Raw genomic sequence first — 24534 nt, forward strand, 5'->3', positions numbered from 1 at the left:
ATCCATCTCAATATAAACTGTTTAAAAAGAATTGACTGAAGACACTTAACATGCCAGTACTTAAGCTTGATGAAGGTAGTAAGGTTGGGTATCAAAGTGAAAACAAAAAGCATCCAAAATTTAAATATTTAAAAACCTTGGATCATCCTGTCCTGAGAAGCACCACCTAAGTAACACGTTACGTTGTTTTCAGAAAGGCACTTCAGAGGAAACCTGCGTCAGTAAAATTTCCAGAGTAATCTTTGGTTTTAAAGTTGTAAAGCCCTTGATGCTTATGATTGTGGTTGATAAAGATTCTTATACTGTTGTATGGCCTTTGGTATAGTAGAAAATCTAATGAAACCTGTGTGTCTCTGTGCTTTATTCAATGGATGTCAATACTTCAGGGATGACAACTACTCAGATCAACACCTGAAACAAGGATTTCCATCTTATAAGAAAAAAGAAAACTGCCCTATTTTGGGGAGGGGGATGTTGCTCTTTTGTTTCCAGGTCCAATTCAAGTATTGGTTATCACCTTTAAAGCCCTTTAGGGCAGTGGCCCCCAACCTTTTGGGCACCAGAGAGCAGTTCTGTGGAGAGAGGTTTTTCCGCAGATCAGAGGAGATGTTGGTTTCATGTGCTGCCTGCATCCAACCGATGGGGCTTCACTTGTTTGTGCAGCCCAGTTGCTGGCATGCCATGGCCTGTTGCTGGTCCATGGACTTGGGGTTGGGGAAACCTGCTTTATAGTATGAATCCATGCTGAGGACCCACTTTAGTCAAGGAATTCCAGTAACTGGGGTCCAGGAGAAGGGCGTTTTCTTCTGTGGCTCCACCCCCTCTGAAACTTCATGCCCCTTGAGGTGAGATCCACCCTCACCCTCGTGATCTTCCAAAACAGCCTCAAAACCTGTCTCTTCTGATTGGCCTGGGTCCCTGATAGAGGAATTCCATGCTGGAGGTGGTTAGTTGACTAGGAAGAAGATCCCGCCGTCACTCTTTTTTATTCTGCTTTCCAACATCTCTCTCTCTTAATTTTAATATTTAATGTTTTAATGTTTTGTACTTTTGCTTTTATGATGTTGTAAGCTGCTCAGAGTTGCTTAACAGTGAGATGGATGGCATGTAAATTTAATAAATAAATACAAATTAAAAAATTCTTGACCTTCCAGATTTTAATAGCATCGATAATTATATTCTTCTGGACTGGCTTCAGAGTTGGGAGTGGAAAGCCACTCATGCCTTCGTCACCTCCCATATGGATTAGTGCAATATGCTGTAGATGGGGCTGCCCTTGAAGACCTCTTGGAAGCTACAACTGGTCCAGAATACAGTGGCATGCACCTTTATAGATGTCCCTAGATTTACCTATCTGAAACTTCTGTTGCATAAGCTGCAGTAGTGGGTTGGTCCAGGTTAGGCCTGGATCGGGTGAACTGGTAGTGATGACAACGGAGGGCTCCGCCTACCCGCCCAGACGCTTCTGCGCAAGCATGCACATGTGCACAAGCGAACCAGTAGTAAACAAAATTGAAACCCACCACTGATGAGCTGCACTGGTTTCCAGTTTCCTTCTATATGCAATTCAAAGTGCTTATTATTACCTTTAAAGTCCTATATGGCACAGAACCATATAGTTATTTGGGGAACAGACTTTTTAGAAGAACTTCTACCCATTCTGCCAGATTATGGGCATGCTCTTAGTCCTGTCCCTTTCCACCTAGGAGCTAGTAAATGTGCCTTTTCCTTGGGAGGCTCACCCTATGGAACACCTCGCCCCTTGAAATGCAGTAGCCCTCCCAAAAACACTGAAGAATTGGCTTTTCCCCAAGTGTTGGGATAGAATGAGGTCACTGCATATCATAAGTTTAACTTGGTGCCAGGTTTTTGTTTTTTTAATGTTTATGGTTTCCACGGTTTTCATATTGTTTTAATGTTTTATTACTGATATTGTTTTAATTTTTGATTGGGAGCTGCCCAGAGTTTGGTATATAAATGTTGTAAATAAATGAAAGAAATACCCCCTCGCCCAAACATATCTTGCCTAACCCAGGAGGCATTATAAAATCTTGGCCTCCCTGGTTATGTAGTCCTTGCTGCCAATCACCAGCGGTTTGCTCACTCTGATCATGGAAAAACTGTCAGCAGAGTAACTTACAACCAAACATGGATCTTTCTAAAGATTGAGGTAATGTAAATAAACTTATAGTAGAAATTTAAATTGCAGTAAGGGATTTAATATTGCATATTTCCAAAGCTCAGGGTGTGTTCTGATTAAAATAGATCACAGAACACAACACAGTTATGATGTCAAGAAATGTTATCAAATGCCCTGTTGGCTCTCCAAACATTTGTACTCACCTGGTCCACGGTGTTTTAGGCATGTATACTTCACAGGATCTTAATGTTAAACCTTGCAAGTAGACTTAATGAAAGAATTTCATTTCATGATTGATTATTCATAGGAATGTAAATTTCAGTAGAATTATGCCCTGAGTCCTTTCAAAAGGAAAAAAAAAAAGAACTAAACATCATGTTATTTTTATACACTTCAAAGAGATGCCAGACATGTAAGCTTGCCTTCTGATTTATGTATACAAAGCCATCTATCTCTGAGTAATCATACCCTATACCAGGTTTTCCTTATTGTACATAATTTGCCTAACAAGGAGCAAGGCATGTCTCAACAAAGTGTACTTTGATTCAAGTTTTTTATTTTATTTAGCAGAGTGTATGAATATTGCATGTAAAAAGGATACTCTGAATTCTGGATCTCGAATCTATTCTGTGAAATGGAACAGTGATAATAGGTAATACTCGGCTTACGACCACAACTGAGCCCAAAATGTATGTTGCTGAGCAAGATATTTAATTGAGTTTTGCCCCATTTTGCAACCTTTCCACAGTTAAGTGAATCACTACAGTTGCTAAGTCAGTAACATGTTTGTTAAGTGAATCTATTTTCACCATTGATTTTCCTTGTCAGGAAGGGATCATATGACACCAGGACACTGCACTCATCATTAATACAAGTCAGTTGCCAAGCATTTTAATTTTGATTATGTGACCAAGGGGACGCTGAAATGATTGTAAGTGTGAAAAACCATCATAAGTTACTTTTTTCAGTGTCGTCGTAATGTTGAAGAGTCACTAAATGAACTGTTGTAAGTCGAGGACTACCTGTACTGACTGTAGTTTGACAATTCTCTGAATAATTGTTGGGTGCATATTTATTTATTAAATTTATATGCCCTCAATCTCACCGTCAAGAGATACAAAGAAAGAAATATGAGTTGAACTGATCCCTTTTCTGTCTCTTTGGCCACAAATCCTTCCCTGATTTACTGTGACTATATTTTGCAATTTAGCTTATGTGATTTGCATAAATTATCCAATTTGAATGCCAAGCCAGAATTGTGATTTCAAAACTGAGTTTGGTTGGTATATATTTTCTAGTTCAAATATAACATTGAAGTTCATCATAAATGATGGGTCATCTGTGGATGTAACTACATGCTTGAATCATTCATTATTTGGATACTTATTTAAATTGGGATGGACAATTTTTGCAACTAGCAATTTGGTTAAGGAACAAAACAAAACAGAATCTTAGAATTGCAGATATAATAATACAGCAGAAGAGCATAAGTTCAAAATGTTCAGACTGCTTTTTAAGGGATTTTGCAAGGACACTTTAAACTTTTGGAAAAGAGGTTTAATGGATTTGGATTTTGTTATAACTATAATGCAGTTATGTATACTAAGTAGTGTGGCAAGAGGGATGAACTCAATAGACTAAATGTCCCATTCTAACTCTGTTGCCCGCCTAATTACAAATATACAATCTGCTCTTTTGATTATAGGGAATTTTCAGTGGGGGGGCATGTAAAGCCTTGACTAGGTCACCTTGATGCTGTGAATCCATTAAATGCTTGTAACTAAAGGGAAATAGATGGAAGGAGGAAAAGCTAATGCATCAGGGTTTGTTTTCAGATGGATTGATATCCATCTGCCAACGTTAAAGTCATTGAGGAAAAGGATCATCTTAGCCTAACATTTTGTAGAGATGCGATAACTTTTATTTTTTACCAAGTCTCTTGTTGTAAATCAATATCAACAACACATTCGGGTGCCTGGAATACTGATCATAAGGACTTAGAAAAGGGGTAAAATTGGAAAAGAGTCTAAGATAGGCTTTGTAGAGAAGGTGCAACAAATGTCAATATCAGACTGGTGTCTCATATTTATTGTATGCTGTAAATACCTCTAATTTTTCTTCCCCTTCTTGTGAATTTTCTGTGGAAAGGAAAGAAATGGAAAGAATGGTAGAAGAGCATATGAAAGACATTGTTGCTGGACTCTCTCTGAAAATAAAATTTCAATTGCATGCAGGGCCGGATTTTCCTATAGGCTAACTAGGCTTCAGCCTAGGGCCTCAAGATTAAGAGGGGCCTTTTATTTTTATTTATTATCCGTGCCACATTTTTTATAAAGGTTAGTACCAATTACAACATGTTTCATTTAATATATTGATATATATCACAGTAATGATGTATTTTATTATCTCTCATGTAATTTACAAACTTAAAAATGGGAGGTGAAAGGGCCCCATAAGTGGAATAGCCTAGGGCCTCTTTTCATCTAAATCTGGCCCTGATTGCATGCTACAAATTTAAGCTCTTACCTTTAAACAGAATCTCAGAATTCATAGTTCCAACCAAAATGCATATTGGCTAAGGACGTCTCAATTCTCTGCCCCCCCCCCCTCTTCCAGTAACCTGTTATTTCCTCTCTGGAAATAAGAGTAGAACAAGAACTTCTCTACTTCTTACACCTGCTTTCATTAACTTCCAGACAAAGCTATGTGCTATCTTATGATCAGATTAGTTAAGTGCAGTACAAATTGCCTTAGCAAACTCCCCCCCCCCCACTTCTCTTGCCATTCAGCCAAAAATGCTATTCTACAGTATCTTAAGCAGTTAGTACAATTGACTTTTCTTAAAGACTTATATGTTTTAGAGCTTTATTTGGGTTCCAGTTGAAGCACTGATAGAAGGCTACATCTAGATATTCCTAAATACTTATATTAGTGGTTTGTAAAGATTCAGAGTTAAAGACAAAATATAATTCATAGCAATACGTACAGGAATGCCATACACCAAAAGTGTCTTTTCAAAATTGAATCTCTGGACAATCCTAATTTCAGTGTGTTCGCTAATGTTTGTTAAGTAAGAAACCAATGAATGGATTTTAGGAGAACGAAAAAAGCTATGAATTGTTTTGGACTGGTTTATATTTTTATTTTGGCAGCCCAGTTACTATCCTTTCAATCCTACTTTTGTCTCAGACTGGTATTTTAAATTTAAAACTGAATGATTAAATAGCTGAAACTGTAGAATGTGATTTTAAGAATTTCATTCTACAGTAATTTAAAAGATGACAAATATTCTGCAAGCTGTCCTAAATTCACCTTGGGATTGGCCAATAAGGCTAATAAATTTATTGTGCTCTGATATCAATAGGAAGGCAGTCTATCCTCAGTCAAATCTTTAGTTGGTGAGAAAATTGAATACATTATTTTATTTAATTACAGAAATATTTGTATTAGTCTATAATTTTTATTTTATTTTAGATGATCTAATTGGAATAATCTGATCGGTAACATGGGATATAAATCTGAGAAATGAGGCTATCAGTAGATAAAAAATTGTGATGTGTGTGTACACACACATATACATACATATACATACATACATACACACACACACACACACACACACACACACATACATACATACATACATACTACCACCAAAATTAGAAACAATACTTATAAGTCTTTCCTATTGAATAACCATGGAGTTGATGTCTTTGTGTCCTGCCTGCTTGTATAGTTGTAACTACAGTTGGATCTAATGGGAAGAGAATATTGGTCCTGACACACTATTGGTTTGTTTTTATGCTAACTTTGGTTTAAAAGAGGATTAAATTTCTTCACTGATATCATCAGTACAAGGCTCATCCAATGATACCTCCCTTCTTTTGAATGCAAGTCATCTAAATATATACAATATAATAAACTCAGAAATACTCTTCTCTGGCAGTAATTACGTATAATACATAATGGTATTGTCCTTGTATTCTGTTTTTCAGATGCTATTTGTATAAACAAATTTGTATATAACAAGATGCTGTTATATACAAATTTATTAGAAGGCATTCCTCTGTGGGTGTGTGGGTGTGCCTGCATGCAAATGATTATGTTTCTGTTCTTGTTATCTGGCTCTCTCTCCCATTCAACCTGGGATGTACTACTGTTTGATTAATATTTCAGGTTAAATGATGGGCACTCTGTGAAAATGAATATATCCTTATGTATTTACATCACAGAGGGATTTGTGTGATGTTTCAGAATGTCCCCAACCAGAAGTATTGTGTTATTGCTTAGTTGTCTAGTACTTTTGTTTGTACCATGGATCTGCTCAGTAGTATTTATATATTACAAGTTTTTTTTCTAGGCCTTCTCCTTCTCTCCTTCTCCTTTAAGACTTTCCCTCAGTGTTAGATTAATTTTTCCTTTCGACTGCACTTTTCCTGTTCCAGTTTATTTATTCTCCTTTAACCACCACTCCCAACTGCTTTTCACAGTTTCCTCTTTTGCCAAGTATATTTATGCAACTGTGTGGACATCTTACTAAGATCCTGCCTGAATACAACCCAATTAACTACAATCCTTGTTCTTGAAACTGTGAAAACCCCCAAAGTGATGCTTCCCAATCCCCTTTAAAGTGAGTTTTGCAAATATATAGGCCAAGACTGATGCACTGTAATTTTATTTACTTGGTTTTACTCTTCTTTGCCTGTTTTTTAAATTCCTAGTTTTGTTCCTATTGGGATAAGTGGATGTTTAAAGTACACATAGTTCTAGAGAATCTCTGTCCAAGAGTTTGATTTTCCAAAGACAGTCAAGCTAAGAAAAAGTGTGTCTGTGTGTGTGTGTGTGTAAGAAAGAAGGGGAGGTCACTTACAATGAGTTTTTTTTCCAGAAATGAATGTTACATTGACATAAGGCAACTGTAGCCATGTCATATATATTCACAAAACTTTGACTTGTCCTTCCCAATAACTCAGAAGTTTGTTTAAGACAGTATTTCTCAAATCTTGCCAAGCTTTAAGATGTGTGGATTTCAACTCCCACACATGCTGGCTGGGGAATTCTGGGAATTGACATCTACACATCTTTAGCTACCAAGGTTGCAGCAACATGGCAGGATTCAGTCACCAATCATCGGCCCTTTTATGTCAGCCATTTTGATTTCCTCCCAGTATTCTGGACATTCTCTACATTGACCTTCTGATACTGTGGGAAATTACAACACTGATTACAAGTTTCTGTAAGCTTTCATGGTCAGTGGAGAGGCCCTGGAGAATCCCTCAGGAAAGGATCTCCGCTGGAGCACCCGGACCCTCAGTGGCTCCAGCTGACCGCCTGGCACTTGAGGGAGCGTCCTTAGGGAGGGAAACTTCTCCCCCAGAGTCATACAGACCATCCAGGCTGCACGCAGGCCGTCCATGGAATGCATCTACAACTCCACATGGTGCGCCTTTTGCACATGGTGCGCCACCAGGAACCAGGATCCGGTTCAAGCCACAGTCCCCCAGGTCCTGGACTTTCTTCAGGTGGGCCTGGACAGAGAGTTGTCTCCTAACACCATCAGGAGACAGATATCTGCAATTTCGTTGGTGCTTCTGTGCGGTAGGTCTCAGACACTGACTCACCACCCCATGGTCAGGCGGTTCCTCAAGGGGGCTTTTAACCTTAAACCACCCACGGTACACAGGTACCCTTCCTGGGATTTGCACAGGGTGCTGTATGCCCTAACAGGTTCCCCCTTTGAACCACTTCATACAGTATCCCTCAGGTTCCTGACACTCAAGGTGGCCTTCTTGGTGGCCATTACCTCAGCCAGGCAGATATCCGAGCTACAGGCATTGTCCACCAGGAAAGATCTATGTGTTCCACCAGGACAGAGTGGTCCTTCGGGTAGACCCCTCCTTCATACCCAAGGTGTGCTCCTGTTTCCATCGGTCACAAGAATTGATACTACCGAACTTCTGTCCGGACCCTTCTCACCCGCTAGAGAGGAAGTGGCACACTTTGGATGTGAGGAGGGCCCTGAGGATCTACCTCAAGAGGACTTGACCGAGTAAGAAGTCAGAAGCCCTGTTCGTTTCGTTCCAGCCCGGGTCCTTGGGGAACAAGGTGACTGCTACCACCATAGGCAGGTGGTTATGGACCTGCATTGCTACAGCCTACCAAGCATGGGGGCTGCAGACACCGGGACCAATTACTGCACATTCCATACGAAACGCGGCCACTTCAGCAGCCTGGGCCACGCAGGCCTCCTTGACAGAGATCTGCAGGGCAGTTACTTGGACATTCCCCCTCAACATTCGTGAGGAACTATAAACTGGACGCCTTCGCCTCAGCAGAGATGTCATTCAGACATAGGGTATTACAGATTGTTCACAAGGTGGGAGAAACAGCTCACCTAGCAAAAGGTCATGCACTTACACCATGTGGGAACCTTCCTTAGGGACGTTGAGCTTTGGTACGTCCCATCCTGGATACTCCTCCCCTCACTATGGAGAAAGGGTGTTGGTACTTACCTGATACACCTATTCTCATAGTGGGGGAGGAGTATCCAGCCCCTCCGTGATATTGTCTTGTTGTTGAGATAATTCGCGGTGGTGAACTGGTTCTGTTAAAGTTTAAATAAAGTTTTTGTTAGAATTACGACAAGGCCTGAGTGGATGAAACATTGAGTCTGATAGAGTTCTTCATCAAAACTGGGGAATACCTAGCGATGGGGCGTGTCTTAAAGAGCTTATCGGACTCAGTTCAACCAATGAGATAACGAGGCCAACCCATCCTGGATGCTCCACCCCCATTATGAGAATAGGCATATCAGGTAAGTACCAACACCCTTTCTTGTCCATTTTTCTTATCCATTGGCAATGCTGTCTTATTGAATGGAGAAATTTGTAGGACCAGCTGAACTTAGCTTTTGATAATGCACTCACTTTCTCCCCCCCCCCCCAGTTGTTTACAATGTCTTTAAGCTTTTGGCAAAACTCAAGGTACTTCCAGTTCATTTCTTATATAGATCAGGTTAGTCTTTGGTTTCTCTTGATTTCATCTTGTTTCTGGCTTGTTTCATCTCTTAGTATATGTGGAACTTTGAAGTTAAAAACTATCATGTTTCCCCAAAAATAAGACAGGGTCTTATTTTCTTTTGACCCCCAAAATAAGTGCTTGGCCTTATTTTTTGGGAGGTCTTATTATTTTTGAGGTGCAGGAAGCGGTGAGCATGGTCACCTCATGGCTGCTGCTGTGTTGCAATATTTTCGGGGAGGGCTTATTTGGTGGGGAGGGCTTATTTTAGCACATGCGCTCAAAAACCTGATTGGACTTATTATCTGGGGTGGTCTTATTTTCGGGGAAAGGGTAGGAGCATGGATTTGAAAATGGACTGGATGCCAATACAGGGATTAAGGGCATCACTCTGACTATGTGATGTGCTTAACCCCTGTATTAGAATCCTGTCCATTTTCAAATCCATGCTCCTAAATTTTAACCTTGAAGTACCACATGTACTTTCCCAAGTGCAATTTAAACATTTGCATGTTGCTTCTCTGTTCCTCACTCCATCACCCTTTCACTATTTTTATATTAAATTTCTAATTATAGAACTCCCTTAAGCAAGATCCTATCTCATTCTATTCTGGCAAGCATTCATAGTGCAATATAGTTAATAAGCAATAGTTATATTATGTCTTCTTTTTTTTTAAAAAAAAGCATTAAGCAGTTGAAACAAATGTATAAATATAACTAGAATAATCAATTTAAAATAATGCCTCAAAATTGTAATAACTAAAGGCATAAAACTATTTCATCTGCTGATGAATTTGTAGGTTCTGATTTTAAGTCTCCTAACCACAATGGCCAAATTCAGTTGGTCCATCCATTTCCAGTACGAAGAATGCCCATATTGAGCTGTCTGCTGTTTATACATTGACAGTAACAAGTCTGGCATCAGAGACATGACAACACTAATTCACTATCACAAACACAGCAATATGGCATTTTACACATTTCATAATATATAGATATGTCTTAAGTGATACTCTTTTTGGATTATTGCTATTGATATATCTTATATCATATACACTGAATATAATATTAGTTGCTCAAGGCTTCCTGCCTAGATGCAAATCTCACTACTTTATTTTCTTTCACATTATTTTTTTAAAAATCTCAAGAAATTTTCATCTCATATTTACACCCCCCCCAAAAAAAAACCTAAATAATTTTAAAAATAGATTTATACATTATTTTTGGATATTTCTATTAATTTTGCCATAATGGTTACAAAGAAATTAGGACTGGCAGTAACATCCTATGGCAGCGATGGCGAACCTTTTTTGGCTCGCGTGCCATAAGTGGGGGGAGCGCAGGAGGGTCGTTTGCAGGCGTGCCACACCCATAATGTAATGCACACACACACCCAGTGCACATGCGTGCACTACAGGCGCGACCCCCCATTTTTGCATGCTTTTTTCACCCTCCCCAGGCTCCAGAGGCTTTATAGGAGCACGGGGAGGGCGAAAACAGCCTCCCCCCCCCCCCGGAGGCCTTCAGGAGGCTTCCCTGAAGCCTCCGGAGCAGTCAAAACGATCCTCCGAGCAAACAGGAAGTTCGTTCCCGAACTTCTGGTTTGCCTGTAGGGCCGTTTTTTTGTGCTCCGGAGGCTTCAGGGAAGCTCATGAAGCCTCCGGAGAAGGCTCTTTTCGCCCTCCCCAGGCTCCTATAAAGCCTCGGGAGCCTGGAGAGGGCGAAAAATGGCTTTAAAAAAGGGTGAACTCCGCTGGCTAGGGGCGCATGCGCCTTGGCCATCTGACAGGCCAGCGCCTCGCGTGCCCTGACAAATGGGTCCACGTGCCACCTGTGGCACGTGTGCCATAGGTTCACCATCACTGTCCTATGGTGAACCCTTGGTCTTTGCCCTTAGAAAAAAATTCTTTAAGAGGGAGTTAAAACTGCTGTTTGCTTTCTTTCTAGCTAGTGTCTATATAGATTCCATGAATATTGAAATGTCATAATGCTACCTGGCCTTAGTAGCCTTTCAGAAGAGAGAAAAATATTGCGCAAGAGTTATATCATACATTGTAGATGGATGTACTACTAATGATTAAGATCTGATACTTCCCGAATTTCTGCTTTTGCTGAATTACTGTACCTTTTAAATATGAAGTATTGTAAATATGTCTGGCAAGTTTCACTCTTCTGTCTGCAATAGCATCAAGCTTCTCCACATTCAAAGCTGTGATGCTCACCACTAAGATATATTCAGTGCAAGTGTTGATTTGCTGGGGGACAAGATGCTACTGTTGATATTAAGTTCCTTGCCAAAAACTGCAGAAGCTCAAATCTACCTTAGACCAGAAAGTGGAGCCTGTGGCTATGTGGGCAGAATAAAGTGCTTTGAAGAGGAAGGAAAAGGTTAGAGGGTGCTGCACATCCTGCTGGGCCTGTTTAGTATTTAACTTATGAACCTTCAGCCATAGCCTTATTCATTGGTTGCTGGTGTAATAACTCCAAGGGCCTGGAGCCTCTCCCATTTAGTGGCAGGCTGTCTATGAGCCCCTAGTTTAATTTAGAAAAATGTGGTCACTGAGTTTTCTGTATAGTCTTGTTTGGAAAGCCTGATTCTATTCCCAGGGATAAGAAACTATGACTCAGTGCAGAATTTATTTTCTTGTGGGCTGCTGCCAGTTTTCTCTTTTATTCACCCACATTTTAATTAATAAAAAGACAGTACTAATATATATATATATATATATATATATATATATATATACTGTATTTGCATACATACATTTCATGAATATAGCTCATGGAAGGAAACACTATAGCTTACATGATATTTGTTTAGATACAAGCACACTTCCTTGATGAATCTGGCATTCATAAACAAAGCTTGTGAGTGCTGATAGTTGAAAAATTAGTTAGCGTTCACCCACTGAAATGCTTTCCGGTTGGTGTATATTTGAAAGTTGTCTTATAACATAAAAGCAGTAAGGCAGAAGGGGCTTTAATGTACCTTGGGCTTTAATAAAACACATGGAGCTGAATATCGCAAATTGTTCTGTTAATATATATTTAAAATATAAAATCAATTTTTGCAAAACTTATTTCATTAAGCTTGCAGAAAAATACACTTATTCCTTATTAAGTACTTTTTGACAACCTCTTCTTAAAAATATTGTTTTAATAGCCTCTTAAAAAACCAAAAAGAAAATGAAATTAACTAAAAGAAAACTAGAAAGATCAGATTTCAAAAGATCAGATTTCAAAATGAGTTGATGTAGTGGATCTCTTCAAAGTACAAAAGAAGAGAGAAGTCTGCTGGTATTAATCCCAAGGGACTCTGAGGAAAAAAGAAAGGTGTTGCTGACAAGATAGGACTTTTATAAAAGAGAAGAAAAAATGTTTTCAAATGGATGCTCTGATTGTCCAGATTTAACTAAACTATTTCAATAGGAGAACATTTGCCCAGTGATGACTGACAACCACAAATCTCATGTTGAGGTACATGTTCCACTCCAGTGTCTGTTTATTCAGGCACCACTAATTGTATGGATTTGTTTTACAGCTTATTGTACATAGGAACAGAACCGCCAAATAATTATTGTTTCTTTGGCCATAACTATTTGTTTTGACCAACAGGACGATCTTCCATTTTCCTTCTGTAAGTTCCTGTATTTTTAAAAGCTGCATGATAGGCAAAACTTCCATAGGATAATATGCTTTGGAAACCTTGACAAGATGAATATTCTACTATTGAAAGACAATTTCATGGTTCAACATGAGGGAGATAAAATATAGTTTAGTTTTGATATTCATCAGAGGCTTTGGTGTGTGTGTATGTTTCAATGTAAGTACATATTGTATAAACATTTATACAGTGTATTCATATTTGTTACTTTACATTAACCACAACCCTGGCTAACTGACACACCCGTGGTCATCAGTCAAGAATTACAATATGGCCCAAGCCACTGGAGACATGAGAAGATTTATTAAGAGAGGAAAACAGAAACCAGCTTTTTGTTGAAACATCCATTTTCTGATGTAGTGGTTAAGCTACATTGCACATGGATAATTTGACCAGATAACATGACTAGACTGCTTAGTTGGCATGTGATGACACTTGGCACAGCCAAGATTCATAATGCTAAGATGTACAGTCTGTTGAAGTCAGAGTTAATTGTTGGAGGAAAATCCATAGCACTTTTATCATCATCCATAATCATAACCATTTTTTTCAGCATCTTGGTTTGACTTCAGATTGAATTTAATGGGGTGTAAAAAGGGAGCTTGTCTGTATCAGCTGTTATTTGAAAAATTACAGGGAACCGTTTTAAGATGGGGATATGTTCATGTATTAGACAAAATAACAAACTGTAGGAGACTAATGTTTGTGTACATGATAGCCATAGAGTAAAGAAGCATTTCCCCATGTCTGTTGCATAAAAAAGTACTTTCTTTTGCCTAAATCTTCCAGTCAACTTCATTAGGTGATGATCCTTAGCATGGAATTTGTCTTCCTCATAGATGCTGCACATTAAGTTGTCTTCCCTGTGACCCTAATCTTTCTTTGTGATTAGTTACCATTTTGAATTTATCAATATATATGCAAAGTTGAAGTGTTTTCTGCCCTCCTATGCAAGCAAAGATTCCACTTCTTACTTCCTTCCATTTAGAAAATTATTCATTTGTTTTTCCTCTTTTGAAAAAGCTAATTAGTAATTCATAAAAGGTCAGATCCTTTTAATCCCCTGAATGCTACATTCACTGAAAAGTCTTTGATGAGAAATGTCAAAAGCTTCTTGAAAATCCAAGTATACAGAGTTGAGGGGGGGGGGTATCTTTCTATGCATGCCTGTGTCATTCCCAGTGAACCATAAAAATTGTTGAGGGGATTTTCCTTTGTGGAATCCATGTTGATTTTACGTTGGTAAGCTTTATTCCTTTATGTGTCTAGTTATATCTATTTTTATTACCTTTTATATTAGTTTGACTGAAACAGAAATTATATTGAGTCACATATATTTCCTCAATCTCTCCTCTTTTTTGTTTTAATCCCATTAATTGAGACTTCTGGTATTTTGTTGGATCTGAGTGACAAGCTGCATGTTTTTGCTAGGTAATGTTTGCTCAGAATTTTGTATTTGAGTCATAAAAGATCTCTTGAATGCTTGCTGCCAGGACAGAGTGATTTGTTAATGGTGTCATTTTTCAAGTTGTCCTAGAATATCTTCTCTTGTTACCTTAATTTTGTTTTTTTTGCTTCCCAGAAAATCAAGATTTGAGATCATCTTGTTTAATAAACCAAGACAATTGTATTTGAATTTGAAATAATATCATGCATTGGATGAAAAATAATGATGTCTCCTCATTAATTTTTGATTCCTGATGGCTCCATATTGTTTCATTGTCGATGCAATAGAAATGATTTGCCATTGCTGCTTTCTGGAAGGTTTTGTTTGTTTAAAATTCCCAGTTGAGGCAACATCCTTGCTCAGCTACCACAATCAGGCAAGGTTAGTTAGATGATGCCATTTGTATCAAGTAATGTCTAATAATATACCTGCAGCTGATCTCTCTATTAATTCTCATGACCCCACCCCAGAGGTGGGTTCCTACCGGTTTGGACCGGATTGGATGAGTAGGTAGTAACTCAGACGGCCATGCCCCAACCAGTTCTATTGGCGGCGCCCATCTTGTTTTTTGCTTCTGTGTATGCGCAGATGCATTTTTTACCTACTGTGCATGCACGCATAGTGCACATCAAGAGTGCGCCACCTGAAGGGCATCCCTGAGCGAACCAGCAGTAGAAGAAGCTGGAATCCACCCCTGCCCTGCCCCACTCACCTTGGGTTTTGTTTTGCTTCTTTGACCAGGCATTCAAATACTTGCTGGGAGCAAATGGAAGACTTTTTGATCTTAAACCCATAATGCAAGTTACAGAAAGTGAATTTATAAGAACCGAGCCACAACAGCAGATAAAAACCTGACACGTATGAACCTTGTTGGTCTCCCCTCTTCTCCTTCATTCCAAATATCAGTCATAAGTACCAGCACAGAGCCAGACAAATTGGGCTACATTTTTACACACTGTTGTTTAATTGATTGGCATTGACAATGAGTTCGATATTGAAAAGAGAAAGATGCAAACTTGGGGTTCCATATCAAGAAATTGAGGTGTTATATGATAGTTTGGCAGTTGGTGAATATTATTTTGTAATTCATATATGTTTTTTCTGTTCCTTTTTAAGTATGCCATAAGGAAGGCAAGCATTATTGTACAAACTGTTCATTAAAACTATGTAAGATTATTGTCCAACAAGATTCACTATGAATTTCAAAGCTACTAGAAATCTTTGGCAAGCAGGGAAGAATATATAGTGTACTTTGGCTAGGAGATGTTTATTTTGTTTTTCTTCTACAGTTATTTCATTTCTGGGACTTCATTTCTGAATTTATTTGCAGTTGGTGTTGAGCAATTTAGATTTGCCAGTCTCTGTTAAAATGTTTTATGATGCGTGAGCATAGAATAGTCCTTGAAATAAATACTATCTCCCCTTTATTTCAAAGTTGTAGCTACCAGAAATGTTCCATCTGATCATACTGTACATGTGGACTTCTTCTTCTTGTGCCATATCCGTCATCGGACATTGGCGATCATGTTGGCAATCCTATTTTTATCAACAGCCTCATAATAAATTGCTGCTGAGTTTTGTCCAAACCAATCCCTTAGATTTTGATGCCTTGATGTTATTCTTCTGCCTGGACCTTGTTTGCCTTCAATCTTTTCCTGGAGGATTAAGTGAAGTATGCTGTATTTCCTGGGTGTTGCATCACACTGTTTTGATGAGTTCCCTTGGCTTTCCCAGGCAGCTTATCATCTCCTCATTTTTGATTTTGTCACCCCAGCTTATAAGTAATAGCCACCTGTAAATCCACATTTCAAATGCTTCTAGTCTCTTCAAGTGGCTTTCTGTCAGAGACCAACTCTCTACTCCGTAGAGAAGGATAGAAAAGATATAACATCTGACAAGCCTGATTTTCAATCTTAGGCTTGTATCGTGACTGCAGAAGACCTTTTTTATTTTGAAGAATGTTGTTCGAGCTTTCTTTATCCTTGTCTTTACTTCAGTGGTCATGTCCCGGCTTTCATGTAAATTAGAACATATGGACTAAAGACGTGATAATAATTATTAATGCATTATTGCAGTTACTAAGCAAGAAATCACTTCGAATTGCTTAGGTTTTATGTTCTGGTGGAACGGACCAGAGGGAAAACTATAATACATAACATTTTATATAAGTATTAAATAATTATATACGTATATAAGTATAAGTGCAGCATAGCCAACAAATATTGAAAAGTATACATTTCCATTGTGTAAAAATAGACAATTTCTATAAAAAGATATGTGATAGGTTAAATTATTTTCATGATTAGCAACCAAAAATCTATAAGATACATCCAAAAGTGTTCAGGAAACAAAACTTTTGTTGTTCATTACTAGAATTTAGTTCAAACAGTTGCTGCTGAACTATAAAGATCTACATGGCTCAGCCTCAATGTGCTTACAATACTATTGTCTAAATTAGATACTGCCTTTGTTCTTCTTGGGAGGAGATGCTGAGACATCGCCCAAGGGTGGGCTGCAACTGGTTTAACAACAGGTTCTGTGATCATGCGCTTTGTACATGCACTTGCACTTCATGCGTTTCTGTGCCTAACGCACATTCACGCACATGCGTAGCATTTAAACACTGCCATTTTAAGCTCTAAAACTTACCTTATATTGCAGCGCTGGTAAGTAAAACAGCTGAGGTGCGGCAATCTGCTGTGCCGCGTGAATCAGCTGAGCTGAAAAACACAGAAATATAGGACAGGATAGGGCAGGGGTTGGTGGGCGGGGCCAACTGCTCACCGGAACAACTGGTTCACCCGAACCGGTCCGAACCAGCAGCAGCCCACCTCTGACATCACCCCACATGAAGTCTTGATGGCTGATCCCATACTTTGGAGTGGCATTTTGAAGTTTGTGGAGTCCCCTAACCTGTTAGCCTTTCAGAAGTACATGAAGACAATTATTTTTCAGTGAATATTTGGTGATTAATGGCAGACAAGCTGGATATTTTAATAGGATCTATTTTGTAGATATTAATAAATTTAGAGATGCCCTTGGCATGAAATACCACTAAGGAGGGACTTGGAGAAAGAGTTTCATAATTGTAGAAGCAAGCATGAGAAAACAAATTAGAATGACAGTGCCTTCATTGTGTTAGTAGAAAAGGGGACAAATAAAAAATTAGACAGGCTTGTATGATTATATGGTACAACAATAATAAAGTTACATTCCTGGGGTCCATTGTATGTGTGGGGTCCATTTCCCGACCTATCTCGAAAGCTTACAGTAAGATTTTGTTGTAATTTATGGGATTAGATGATGTAGGAGGGTATTTGTTTGTTTGGTATCCGTTGACATAATATAATTGTAAATTGTCTAGACCAGTGATGGCAACCCTTTTTCCCCTCGAGTGCCAAAAGCACATGCGTGCGCTCAATCACGCCCATAATTCAATACCCCCATGCCCCATCACCCTGTGCATGTGCCCGCAACTCCCCTGCACCCGTTTTTTTTACCCTCCACAGGCTCCAGAGGCTTTCTTGGAGCCTTTCACCTGGGGAGGGTGAAAACAGCCCCCCCTCCCCCCAGAGGTTCCCGACTTCCGGTGGGCCTAGTAGGCCCATTTTTTGCCCTCCTTATGCTTCAGAGGCTTTCTTGGAGCCCGGGGAGGGCGAAAACAGCCTCTCCCACCCCTCTGGAAGCTGGAAATGGCCCGTTTCCTGACTTCTGGTAGGCCCGTTTCCCCCCCCCCATCCCCAGGCTTCTAGAAAGTCTCTGGAGCCTGTAGAGGACAAAAAATGGGCCTACTGGAAGTCAGAAAGCGGGCTGTTTCCAGCCTCCGGAGGCTTCAATGAGGCCCAAAATGGAGCACATGTGGTGTGTGTATGTGTGTTTTGCGCTCATGCGCAGGGGAGTGCAGGGTGGGGGTCTAGATCATGGAGAGCATATGTAAAAAGAGTAGTTCTTCTAACTTGTAACCTATCACTTGATACTAAGACCATAAAATTTAAAAAACAAACAATAAGAATTATAGGGGTGCACTTGACCGGGAAAGCTTGAGGAAACATTACATGGTGGGTTTATATTGAATGAAAACTTTAGCAAGCATACACTGTAAAGGACCACCATACCCTCCACTAGATCTAATTTAAGATTCTTACTCTTGAGACAAATGGCAAAGGGCTCTGAAAATGAATGTGATTTTCTGATACTTTAATATTCTTTCCCCAAAACACTATGATTACATAGCCATGGTAAAACTCAAAAAGTTCAGGCTTTGATTATGTCACATTCTCCCCTTTCCTTTGCAGATATTGATGAATGTGTTGATGGGACTGACAACTGCCATATTGATGCCATCTGCCAGAACACTCCCAAATCATACAAATGCATCTGCAAATCTGGTTACACCGGGGATGGGAAGCACTGCAAAGGTAGGCAGAGCAGATAGCACAGAAAAAGAAAAGATCAAAGGGAAATCCAGCTATATTTAATTGTCCTAACCAGAAATTAACAGGATGTGATTTTAAATGAATTTTAACCTGGGATTAAATACCACTAAAATTGCAAATGGAAAAGAAACAACCATTGGGTTTTGAGGAGTTTTTATTAGCTGCGTGTTGCCTGTAGTACTGTAGGTGTCTCTTACAAATGTGTTTATATGCTATAGTTGGGACAATTGTGATTAAAAACAAGGGCTATTTTAGATTTTTTTTAAAAAAAAGTTTCTTTAAAAATTATTTAGCTAAGTAAATTTATTATTTCCCTATTTTCTCTCTTTCCTTTGGAAAATCCATCCATCTTTGATGAAGTACTCATCCAGCCCCCATTCAAACATAGATCAGGTAGAATCTTGCTTAATTTTATCTAGGTATCCTGAGATCATTTTCTCTCAGTGCTACAGCGCAGTTGGTTGAAATACTTATTAATACATTATGTATACATTAATACATTAATAATTTTGATGTAAACAAGTTGTCTACTTTATAATTAATGTTAAAGATTCATGTCCTCTAAACTATTTGCGTATCTTATTTTGAAAGTGAAGTGGCAGGATCAGATTCTAAATGATGTAAAAATTGGAAATTACTGTTGATTTCTCATTTAATCAGAACATTGTGATGGTATTGTATCCATAATCAGGAAAGGTGTTAGCACATCAAGGTAGTCTAGACAAAAACGCAGATAAATGAATACTAGCTTTATTTTTATTGTAAGCTTAAATTAAAGAAGCTTGCAAGTACTCAAAGTATTCCTCTCCTTTCCTTTTACTCTCTGGAAAACTAGGGAAGATCCCTTCTGAAACATCCACTCTGATTCTGTGGACTGAGATACCTTATGCATGATGATTGTCTAGCCTATGGATCTTCATATTATCTCCTAAAGTCATTCCAACGTACCATTACATAATGTGAAAGAGAGAAAAATATAGTCCTATTATTTTGGAAATTCTGTTGGACAATGGCAATCTGTATTTGAAGCAGCAGTAACGAGCAGAGTTTTAATGACTTTGTAAGAATTAGCTCCAACTACTGGGTATAAGTAAGAATTTAGCATGCAATAATGGGAATGAAGAACAGCTTTGCCTTTATTGAACTGGGGTATAATTTGTTAAATAAATAAATCATTCAAGTATTGTCAGTGTAATGTATTGGAACGTCTACAGTACATACTAATAAAACTCTTGTGCGAGTATCATTTAAGTGGTCAAACAGCACATCATAGGATAACAATTTTTGTACTGATACCTCAAAAGGACTAATGTATAGAATGCATTCCAAATCCAGGACCCATGAATCCCATGGGATTGAAGTTTGGCAAGCTTGTGGTTCCTTTGGTGCTGCTGTATGGCACTGCTATGCCACCCTCCAGAGGTTCAGTAGAGTGGTCCTGCCCTAACCCTCCAAAGGTTGGGTTGACTGGCCTTGCCTTCAGATGCTGGAGACTCTATAGGCTAGGTAGACTGGTCCTATTGTTGGTTGCTGGAGGACAGTCAGCTACACTTAAGGGGCAGAAAATTGGAAGTTGCTCCTATCCCACTGGTTTTTTGGGGGGAGGGGGGTTGCCCTTGGTCATTCTGTTTCTCTGTTTAGATAAGAAATATCACTGCAACAATTACCCAGAGGATCTACTTAAGATCTTCTAATTTTAGAATAGATTTGAATGAAAGTTGAATGAAAGCCACTTTGGATGAAAGGTGATGAGAACACTTGTTGTGGCTTCCCCCACATTCCCACTTTGAAGCAAGGGCAGTTATAATCCTAGATGAGACTAGGAAGTTTAAGATTTCACATGCTTCACTACTGTGTGGAAGGTTGAAATTGTGTTTGGCTGAAGTCTGTTATCCTTTCATTATGGGTTTTCTCCGTCAGTGTGAGGTAAAAGGGCGCATCCCTGTTGTTCTCAGTTTAGTCATTTTATAAACACTTGATAAGAGCTTTGTGAATTTTTAGTTCTGAAGTTCTTTCACATCACATATATTCTCTTTTCTTTATTCAGATGTTGATGAATGTGAACGCGATGACAATGCTGGCTGTGTTCATGAATGTGTCAATATCCCAGGGAATTATCGATGTACCTGCTATGACGGCTTTCATCTTGCACATGATGGTCATAACTGTCTCGGTAAGAAATTTACACATTGCTTAAAATGCTTACTTTTAAATGTTATAACTTTAAGCCCCCCCCCTTCCCAAATCCTGTTTATGCCAAAAGCTGCATATTAGATCCTAATATAAAATTCTTCCAATTAATTGTTGAAGCTATTGTTTCTGATTTAGTGAATTGGGTAAAATAAAAGTACATCCTTATGTAGTCAGTCTCACCATGATAATTCAGAAAGAGCCCTGTATTGTTTAAAGTAGATAATAGCGGTGGCCTCTTATATGGGGAAAATATCTACTAAAAGTGTAATTCCTTAGAGCCCCACATTTTATGTTCTACTCACATTGTTTTGTGTATCTCGCATATAAAAAGTAGAGTAACTGATATGGTTGAATGTGTGAATACATTTCTGATTCTAATGATTCTATGCCATATAGAATGCCATTATATGACATTAAATAGATACTCTAGTTATGTAGTTCCACTATAGTGTTTATTGATTCTACTGCCTACAGAGAAATGCAAACTGCTCTCAAGTGGTTTCCTCTGTTATTGTCAGAGGTCTGTATTGTAATCTCCACCATTTCGGAGAGTTCGGGATTGTGATAGTTAGATTTATTTTGCAAACATTATTTTAAACAATGGCCTAGTTAAAAAAAAGTAAGTTTTTTGTTATTATTCCAGTGGGGGAAACTCAAGATAAAATGTTGAGAAAAGATGGTAAATATTAATGTCTAGCAGTTATCAACTTGTTACCACATCTTCTTACAATTTACTAGTAAAACACTTCACTTTTAAGGGTGTAAAATGAATAACTACTAGATAAATAGAGCTCAGATATGTACTTTATTATTACTGTAGTGTATATCTATATTTTTATGTCAACTTTACCTGCTTTATTCCAAGTCAGAATTAATTTTTTACGTGAAATATTGTCTGCTACAATCCTCTTTATTCCTAGATAGCATATAGATGATTTCAGATCTTTATAAATTGAAATGCAGGCGAAAATATTTGAAATGAGTTAATAAAATGCTTAGAATATCCCAGATTTTGATGAGTGGCAAGTTGAGGAAGGAAAACTAGCAATTGATGCCCCACTCTCCCCAAAAAGTCAAGGTACTTTATGTAATATAGCTGGGAAAACTGATTTTCACACAGAGGAAGTCATGAACATTCAAAGTGCATCAGGGGCACAGCCTTGATTGTAAGACTTAGCTTGGTCTGAATGTGTATCCAGCTGCCTTAACCTTTTTTTTCAATTATACAACCAAAACCTTCTGGGGAGTTTTGCTCTCTAGAAATGTGGCATTGATTGTTTTGATTTGCATCTGGGGATTATGGGAGAATAGTTATCGCATTAGAACAGCAAAGCAAGTCCTTAGTAAATGCCCCTGAGCATTTGCAAGTATTAGAAAGGAATGTTTTGCATAGATTTCACTTATATGGACATTCACATGCTTTCACCCTTTTGAAGCATATCATGGGAGCTCCTATGTCCCTGAGTGGTACGTTCCTTATCTTCAGCTCTTGTTCCAGCAAAACACCGGTGCAAGGTTGCTACTGGTTTTCCTGGATGTGTTCAGAGACAACATTCCTAGAAGCTCAGCTTGTCAGGAGCAAGCCTTGACAAGTCTTGGATACAGGTAGCTAACAAATGAATTGGCTGCCTCTGTGTTTGCTTGCCTGCCAAAGCTACTGTCAGCTGTTTGCTTAAGGATAAACAAAATCACTGAACATGTAGTCACAAAAAAAGAGAAGAGCTTAATTATAGACTATCAAGAATGCTTTTTCTTCTCCCACCCTTTTTTATTTCTGAACTTGTCAGGATTAAGTATTGCTTACATTTTTCTTCTGAAATTGGAAATGTATGGGTTGTGTATATGAGGTTACCCTCGTATTGAGTCAGATGATAGGTTTGCTTTTTTTATTTATTATGGTCTTCATCTTCAGTAACCAAACTAATAACTTTTTTGTACTTGAATTCAATCTCTGAGGAAGCCTGTGTTGAACCAAGAACTTCCTTGGAAAGCAAATACAGGAAGTAAAGGTAGCCCTCAATTTACAAATGTAATTGAGCCTGGAATTATGATTTTAATTCATTGCAATGATAAGTTGAGGCATCACTTTACTGGACCCACCTTTTTTTTTTACATTTTTGCACCTTAAAAGTAAGGTTTAGGTAACAGTGTTCTCAGATAATGCAAAGTGTAATCATATGCAGTGATGCAAGTATGAAATAACTGAAATTTGGTTTTGGTTGCCACAATGTAAAAAGAAAAAGATGTTGAGACTCTAGAACAGCGGTTCTCAATCTGTGGACCCCTTTGGGGGTCAAACGACCTTTTCACAGGGGTCGCCCAAGACTATCGGAACTCTTTAACTCTTTAGACTCTAAAATGTGCTGTGTCGCTCTCTTTCTCTCGCGCGCACACACCCACAAATATGCACGCAGGCGCACACGCAGGGAAGTAGGAGGAGAAATACAAACATTAAAAAAGGGGGAGTCTATATGTGTGTGGGGGGAGGGGAGGAGAAATTGGGTTCCGGTTAATGGGTTCCAAGCCAATCGGAGCCAAGGTGCGGGGTTTTGGTACAACGGAGCGTTGGTTGGGGGTCACCACAACATGAGGAACTGTATTAAAGAGTCGCAGCATTAGGAAGGTTGAGAACTGCTGCTCTAGAAAGAGTGCAGAGAAGAGCAATAAAGATGATTAGGGGGCTGGAGACTAAAACATATGAAGAACGGTTGCAGGAACTGGGTATGTCTAGTTTAATAGAAAGAAGGACTAGGGGAGACATAATAGCAGTGTTCCAATATCTCAGGGGTTGCCACAAAGAAGAGGGAGTCAAGCTATTCTCCAAAGCACCTGACAGCAGGACAAGAAGCAATGAATGGAAACTAATCAAGGAGAGAAGCAACCAAGAACTAAGGAGAAATTTCCTGACAGTCAGAACAATTAATCAGTGGAATGACTTGCAACCAGAGGTTGTGGGTGCTCCAACATTGGAAGTTTTTAACAAGAGATTAGACAACCATTTATCTGAAATGGTATAGGGTTCCCTGCTTGAGCAGAGGGTTGGACTAGAAGAGCTCCAAGGTTTCTTCCAACTACGTTACTCTTCAAAATAGAATGGCTACTGTGGATTTTCAACCTTTACAACAACAAAGATAAAGACTAAGCTAAATACAGCACCAAATCTTACTCTAGGCATTGATAAAAAAAATACTGTCATATGTAGGCTCATATATATCTCATTAATACAATTGTAAGTAAGGGAAAATTCTTTTATTGAAGAGTCCTAGAAGTTTCTCATTTTTTTTTTAGAGAGAGTGTTGTCTGGAAAAGTTAAAGAAACTCATTGTTGGAATGCCTGTCATAATAAATTGCTTTTGCTGTCAGGCTTATTGCTGGCCTCCAATGCTACTGCAGTACTTTCTTTACTAATACTTTGTTTCTTTCTTCCTGACAAGGACCATTCTTCACCAATGTCCCCCTCCCCATTCTGGAGCTGCCTGCTTTCTGTAGCTACAGTATGTTGACATATGTTCTCTGCAACATCCTTCCATTTTCTGCAGCTCAAGTCAAAATTGTTTTGAAAAACTGTAATGCTTTAGCACCCATGTCCAACTGCATATTAGGGAAATATTGTTGCAGAACTATCTTTTGTTGTGTC

The 24534-nt window shown here is 38.7% G+C and overlaps 1 protein-coding gene across 9 annotated transcripts in view; it reads left to right on the plus strand.

The window, feature by feature from the left end:
- Nucleotides 1-24534, plus strand: part of SCUBE3 (signal peptide, CUB domain and EGF like domain containing 3) — a 121243-nt gene that overhangs the window by 7764 nt on the left and 88945 nt on the right. For 4 of the 9 annotated variants that reach the window (XM_081948542.1, XM_081948545.1, XM_081948547.1 and 1 more), the window contains exons 2-4: nucleotides 18564-18686; nucleotides 19065-19097; nucleotides 20752-20877. In XM_081948542.1, coding sequence (XP_081804668.1) covers nucleotides 18564-18686; nucleotides 19065-19097; nucleotides 20752-20877 — 282 coding nt within the window. The remainder of the gene's footprint in view (nucleotides 1-18563; nucleotides 18687-19064; nucleotides 19098-20751; nucleotides 20878-24534) is intronic. The other 5 variants (XM_081948544.1, XM_081948546.1, XM_081948548.1 and 2 more) reach the window with 2 other exon arrangements.

The sequence above is a fragment of the Natrix helvetica genome, assembly GCF_964273705.1.
Source record: "Natrix helvetica genome assembly, chromosome: 3".
Classification (NCBI taxonomy): domain Eukaryota; kingdom Metazoa; phylum Chordata; class Lepidosauria; order Squamata; family Natricidae; genus Natrix; species Natrix helvetica.